The sequence below is a fragment of the Glandiceps talaboti genome, chromosome 2 (assembly GCF_964340395.1).
Source record: "Glandiceps talaboti chromosome 2, keGlaTala1.1, whole genome shotgun sequence".
NCBI lineage: Eukaryota > Metazoa > Hemichordata > Enteropneusta > Spengelidae > Glandiceps > Glandiceps talaboti.
In genome coordinates, this window is record NC_135550.1 from 18,070,634 (window position 1) to 18,077,645 (window position 7,012).

General features: G+C 35.6%; 1 protein-coding gene across 1 annotated transcript; it reads right to left on the reverse strand.

Moving 5' to 3' along the window:
* Window positions 1-203: 203 nt before the first annotated feature.
* Window positions 204-6,795, reverse strand: LOC144445042 (cell growth regulator with RING finger domain protein 1-like). Its single transcript, XM_078134596.1, has 6 exons — window positions 6,695-6,795; window positions 4,463-4,590; window positions 3,562-3,816; window positions 2,994-3,163; window positions 1,620-1,727; window positions 204-581 (listed from the first exon to the last, which is right to left on the reverse strand). Exons 1-6 carry the CDS (start codon window positions 6,790-6,792, stop codon window positions 204-206), a joined length of 1,137 nt encoding a protein of 378 aa, XP_077990722.1. The 5' UTR covers window positions 6,793-6,795.
* Window positions 6,796-7,012: the final 217 nt, after the last annotated feature.

Here is a 7,012-nt window from a genome sequence, read left to right on the forward strand (position 1 = left end):
TATGCCCTTCTGAGCTATATCACTATGTCAACCCCAACAATTTGTTCTATATACTTGTCCTTCCAGGCTATCTCACTGTGTCAGCCCTAACCATCAGTGCAGTAAATGCCCTTCTAGACTTTCTCGCTGTGCAAGCCTCCTTCCAAGCTATCTCACTGTGTCAGCCCTAACCATCAATCCTGCAAATGCACTTCTAGACTTTCTCACTGTGTAAGCCCTAACCACCTGTTCAGCCTTTCACATGCCCTTTCAAACTTTGCCATCCAACTCAGCATTTCCTCTTCACTGTCCAAGTCATCCATGTCATCATATTCATCAAACGTTTGATTTCCATGCATATAAAAGAAGGATTGAATTGGTCCCCTACACATGGGACACTTGTCAAGCAATGGAAAGCAGTGATCACAGACACAAGCATGTCTACATGGTAGTAAGACTCTAGAGATTGATGCATTCTGACACACAGTGCAGTCTCTGGCTCCTGCAGGCAAGTCTTCAGTCTCAAGCTCTGCAAATATATTAGGATCCAGTGTCTCTGCTGATGTGGAGTCTTCAGATTGTTCAGTCGACACAAAAAATTTCTGAAAAAAAGGGTAAATCATAATATTCATAAATACATAATTGTATCGCAGTTATTACTTACATCATTAAAATTTGCATGCCTAGTGTAGGTATGTGCACAGCAGTGCAGTACCATAAATATTATTACATATTTCTATGCAAATCAGTGCACAATGACGCCATGCTCAAGAATCAAACTAAAAATGAAGACTTCATGTATGTACTTCTTTACGTACATGTATGTATATGTTTATCTTTGCATGCAATTGGTATTAAATTGCACACAGGGCATTGTCACACAACCAATTACTTTGGCTGACAAGATATGGGCTTCTAGTTGAAACTAAAGTCTCTGCTAATGACACATCATGGGTTATCACCCCTATTTTCCTGCATTATTTAGTATGGTCTTTTACTGTGTGTGGCATACAACATAGTCCAGGTACATCAGGGTAGAACTATAGGGAGTGAATGTAGTACTCACCTCTCTACATAGAACTATAGGGAGTGAATGTAGTACTCACCTCTCTACATAGCACTATAGGGAGTGAATGTAGTACTCACCTCTCTACATAGCACTATAGGGAGTGAATGTAGGACTCACCTCTCTACATAGCACTGTAGGGAGTGAATGTAGTACTCACCTCTCTACATAGAACTATAGGGAGTGAATGTAGTACTCACCTCTCTACATAGCACTATAGGGAGTGAATGTAGTACTCACCTCTCCACATAGCACTGTAGGGAGTGAATGTAGTACTCACCTCTCTATATAGAACTATAGGGAGTGAATGTAGTACTCACCTCTCTACATAGCACTATAGGGAGTGAGTGTAGTACTCACCTCTCTACATAGCACTATAGGGAGTGAATGTAGTACTCACCTCTCCACATAGAACTATAGGGAGTGAATGTAATACTCACCTCTCTAGGTAGAACTATAGGGAGTGAATGTAGTACTCACCTCTCCACATAGAATTATAGGGAGTGAATGTAATACTCACCTCTCTAGGTAGAACTATAGGGATGAGAGAGAATGAATGTAGTACTGTACTCACCTCTAAGTTACAACAACTGCCTGTATTTGTGAAAACCATTTGGAGGATAATGTGAGATTTGACTGAGTAGCCACTGTCAGGCAAATGAATGGCACTCACCATGGAAACCTGCAAAAATAACAACACCAACCATCTTGGTATAATTTGACAAAAAAGTATTTAAATGAATGGTAGAAACTCAGACAAATACGGATTATATTCCATAACCTAGACAATTATGATACCATGGACAGACCAGGTTTTATGTAATCAAAGTAAAAATGTGTGTTTTCAGTCTGGAAATCACAAGAAAAATAAGGGTTTTGACACTACTTGTGTTCAACACACAGTGATAAGATTCTGTGTATCATTTGTAAATTCCTTGGCTAACCAAATTAAAAATTTATATTTCACTACATCGCATATTTGTTGAACATTCTGATATCCAGCTTGACACAGTAATTCAACCAAGCAGACTTCAGAACGTGTCATTTCTTTGCCAAAGTTTAATTATCATGGTGCAAATGGAAATGCATCACAAACTCAACACTTTGGTTTCTATTGGTCATGTCTATAAACCTGAGTCTAATTTCTTACCAACTAAACTACAATGGCTGAAATATAAAACCTTTCTATTCAAAGCATTTGAGGGATATAAACAAGTAATATACATAATGAGAACAAACCATTGAACTGGTCAGAAATATCTGCTTCCCAAAGTCAGTCCCAATCTATACTGTTCATGCACAAATAACATTAATGATACATGCTGATATCCTCAATTAAACTAAAGGTTTCCTGTCTTGACAGCAGTTATTAGTAATCACATAGTAAATTCACAAGCTACGTGAATAATTTTCTTAAAATATCAAAGAATTTATGTCAGTGATAAGAAACAAGAATTTTGGCATTAAATGTCACCTTGCTGGGAAAAATTGACTGATGTAGTTTCCTGGTTTCAGTCAGGATACACAAATTTTTTAACGTTTTATACGAATCTATTAGAAAATATGTTCAAATACATGAGATAGGGCACGTACATGTATCATGGAGTCATGATAGTCTGATGATTGGAGAGTTTGAATTGGAAGTTGCTAGTTCAAGCCTCTGAATGGCTAAGTCTTTGAGCAAGATTTGAACAATGATTGATTGTGCCCACGTAGACCTAGCTGTAAAATTGGGGACCTGGTACGATAGAGGTTGTATTGTGAATGTTTTAATCCTATGTACTTATAGAGGCAGCAATGGATTACATGCACTCCCAAGAGAGTTGAGGAAGTATACATGATGACTCTCTCTAAGTCCATACCAGGGGTAATACTTGCATGTTAAAGTGCTTTAGTGTGGGAAAGTGTTACATTAAATCTACTACTATTAGTGAGAAGTCCATCTTACTATATTTGACTGTTCCTCTTCCTGGATATCACTATCCTGTGTTGCATCAACTGACATTACTACTACCAATGGATATTTTGTTCTTGGCAATCCACCAAGATTAAGTTGCTGATTTACTGGTTTCAGTTCTATTACTTCCCCTTGACATACATCCAGACTGATTGATTTATGTTAAGGAATGAATGCATGGATTAATACAGACTTAACTTCTAACTCCAAGCATGGTTTGTTGGATGTTCTGATCTCTGACTTGACACAGTCATACAATCCAAGCAGATTTCAGAACATACATCATATTTCATTTCCCAAAGTTTAATTATCATGGTACAATTGGAAATGTACCACGAACTCAACACTTTGGTATCATCTTGTAACTTTACAAGATATGCATGTATATTCCACCAGTCAAAAGTGTGACAAGAATGACTAAATGCCAAGAAAAGTTTGACTTAGTAATGACTGAAAAAATAAATTTCTCTTTAAAATGCTGTATTTCATAAATACTGGAATGACTGGGGAAAAACAAAATCCTCCACAAACAAGCAAGTCACTGTGTGAATTGTATCACCTTCTTTTATAGGAATCTTTGTGACCTTAGTATCAAAAAGATGAACTTCAAGCCTTGATACACTCCAGATACAGTCAAAAGGATACTCGACTGGATCATTTTGGCATAAACTAACTGGAGCTGAGCAATCTTGACTTTGTGCTTCACTTGACTGTTGTCTGTGAGTAAATACGTTGTAGAGAGAGCTTATATTCAGTCCCCAGTAGACATCAAGTGTACATGGCACTTCACTTGATACTTTCAACTTGACACCACCTAATATCAGAGAATAGTACAAAGGTATGACACGCAAAAAAGTTATTGTATGATGGTCAGTGACAATGATGCATAATCTCAGGTCACTATGTAGTAATCATACAAACTTCTTATTTGCCATTTAATTCACTAGATATCTACTTCTACATTTGTACATATCCAACAAGGATTATCAACATATATATATATATATATATATATATCAAGCAAACTTTAATCAGCAAAGTGCGCTCTAACAAAGCAATTAATATTTTCCTGTATTTATTTTTGATAGCTGTCTAACACATCTCTGTGATACTGACAAGGCACTATCTGGTAATTAAATATACTAGGATCTCACTTCTGAAGGAACAACTACCTACATATACATCCAGCCTGTACAATTAATAATAGACTTTTCAAAAAAACTATGTCAATATTTTGGAGGCTAGAATTGAATTTATAATTGTCGATGAAAGACATATTTATATCTATTCATGGAATATCATCACTTATTTTCCTTGTGGTACACGTTCATGTCATTCCTACAGGAATACAACATATTTATCTTCTGCTGCAACAAAGAAGTATGTTACTTCTTGGACAGTGTCACAGTCATGCTTGTAGTTTTATGATAATGATTTATCTTGACTGTCATTATACTTACTATTTAGAGCAGCTGAATCAGTATTGAATATTTCTAAACTGAATGGATTTCTCATTCCAACCATGGCAGTAACTGGTACATCCTCTCCCACTGGTTGACTGCTTACAGGTAGTGGATTGATTCCAAGTCTGCCTCAAATATAAAAACAAATTTGTCCAATTAAGTCAAAATTTATAATACCCGAGTCATCATCTTCATTTTGGGTTCGAAAAGAGAAGGTACTTGGTGAAGATTATTATACCTTGTACTATAATTATGGTTGGCCAACGCCATACCAGAGAGTGGGAAATCTGGTAAGATTTGCAAAGATTTCTATACCTTGTACCTTGTACCATTATGTTGGTAGTAACCCTGGCAACAGAGATACACATCTGGTAAAATTTGCAAAGATTTATATACCTTGTACCATAATTTGACAGAAAACCCAGTAAACACATGGAGAACTCAGATAGATTTGAACTACACTGGAATGAACTATGTATATAAAAAAAATAACGACATTATACTTATAACATGGATATTTTGTTGAACATTCTGATCTCTGACTTGACAGTCATATAGACAAGCAGATTTCAGAATATACATTGTTTTATTTCCCAAAGTTTAATTATCATGGTAGTATTGGAAATGTACCACGAACTCAACACTTTGGTATCATCTTGTAAATTTGCAATGTACATGTACAGTAAATGTGAATGATGACATGAAGAGGTTACAATTCAGACAATATTCCCTAACTTAAATTGAAGTTTAATAATACCTCTTCATTCAAAGTTTAATAATAATAATAATAACATCACAACATATTTCCCTTCTACAAATACAGATGTAAATTTAGTTCAAACACAGTTTCAATAAACCATTCCAGTTTTCATGAATATGGGACTAAATTATTCTACAATGAACTTTTAAAGTAAACAGAAATCCAAAATTACATTCCAATAATCAAATCCATTTTTTCTTTGTAATTTATACTCAACAAGTTTGAATATTGTAAGCTTAGAAATATCCCTGTTCCATAAAACAAAGAATTTACAAACATTACTGCCTGGGCTTTTTGATAAGATTTCCTCTAGACCCAGTGTACGTGTAGGCTAGTACTAGGGGAAAGTGAGTTGTTCAGGGTCAGCTGAAAAGCAACCCTTGGTATTTTAACATATTGTTGGCTAAGTGCCATGTGTTTTTGCCTTGGTATCTTTCATACTTCCCTACACAGTATAGATGAGAGATGAGAGATGAGACTCTTTTATATTGATCAGCTTTCTCATCCCATGGCTCTATCACTAATACATTCATGCTCCTTTGTAATTTACTGGTAATGTATTTTATAAATAAATTAAGTTATTGCATTATTTTCATAAAGATTAGTAACTTCCACCTGGTGTCAACATTATGTACCCTGATATCAAAATAAAGTTGATGTTGTGGTGGTAAAAGAACAATTAAACCATCTGACACTTCTGGATTTAAACAAAGGGAAGAAACAAAGAAACTGTGACAAATGAGTGTGAATGTGACTGTGAATGAGAAAATAAGACATGTGGGAAAGGGCAAAAGAAGTCATGAATAGTTTGTATTTGGAACATGGATTACAGAACTCAAACGAGACACTGTGAAATAGAGTTTTATTAATAGTTCACATCACAGTGTACTGGGAATGATAGATGCGATATGCACATTGTCATACACAAATGGAGAACAGACTGCTATGCTAGTGCTACATGTACCGTACATTGTAACACAGGTTACTGGTACTCGAATCAATCTGTATGGGTTGTTTTAAATGTATGGTAAATCAGATTTCTTAATTTCTTATTTACCAAACATTTTTTTTAAATCGTACAGATTGATTCGAGTACGTGTGCATAATTGTAAGATCTCCCATTACACCTCCTTGCCTTGGTGACCACGGAAGTACCACTTCAAACATTTTTGGATCTACAAAAAATACTACCATTGAACTTTCAAATACGATTCTTCACCAGCTGAGAATGGTCGCATGATGAAATTTCACAGTTCCTAAAAAAAATAGTTGCTAATGGCGGAAACTTGAGAACAATGGTAATGCCCGACAAGGGCCACATATTTCCCACACACAATAGTCGCACACACAAGTGTGTACAAATTACTAGTATGTTGTGAGTGCACGACAGATGCACATTGCTTTGTGCATGAAAAACATCGATATTTTTGGTTATTGATATATTCTAGTAACAAAATCTGACACCATACCTTATAATAAAAATTGCCATGGCGGAAAAACAAAGAACGACGGTAAATATTGATAAAATTGACGAAATCTCTGATATTTCTGCAATGTCCGCCGCCATCTTGGTTTTCTGATTTGTTTGGTATATGTTTCCTCGCACGAAACACTTCGGTGGGGGGGGGGGTTACCTCAGGGGCTTGAAATTGGCCATATTTGTTTGCAAACAGTTGAGGGTTTTTTGTTTATTGTTTAATCGTTTTCTTTACAAAAAATTTGTTTGTTTACTTTTTTTCTCTTTAAAAATATATTTTCCCTGCAAGGTGCCATGTAATAAAGTGATG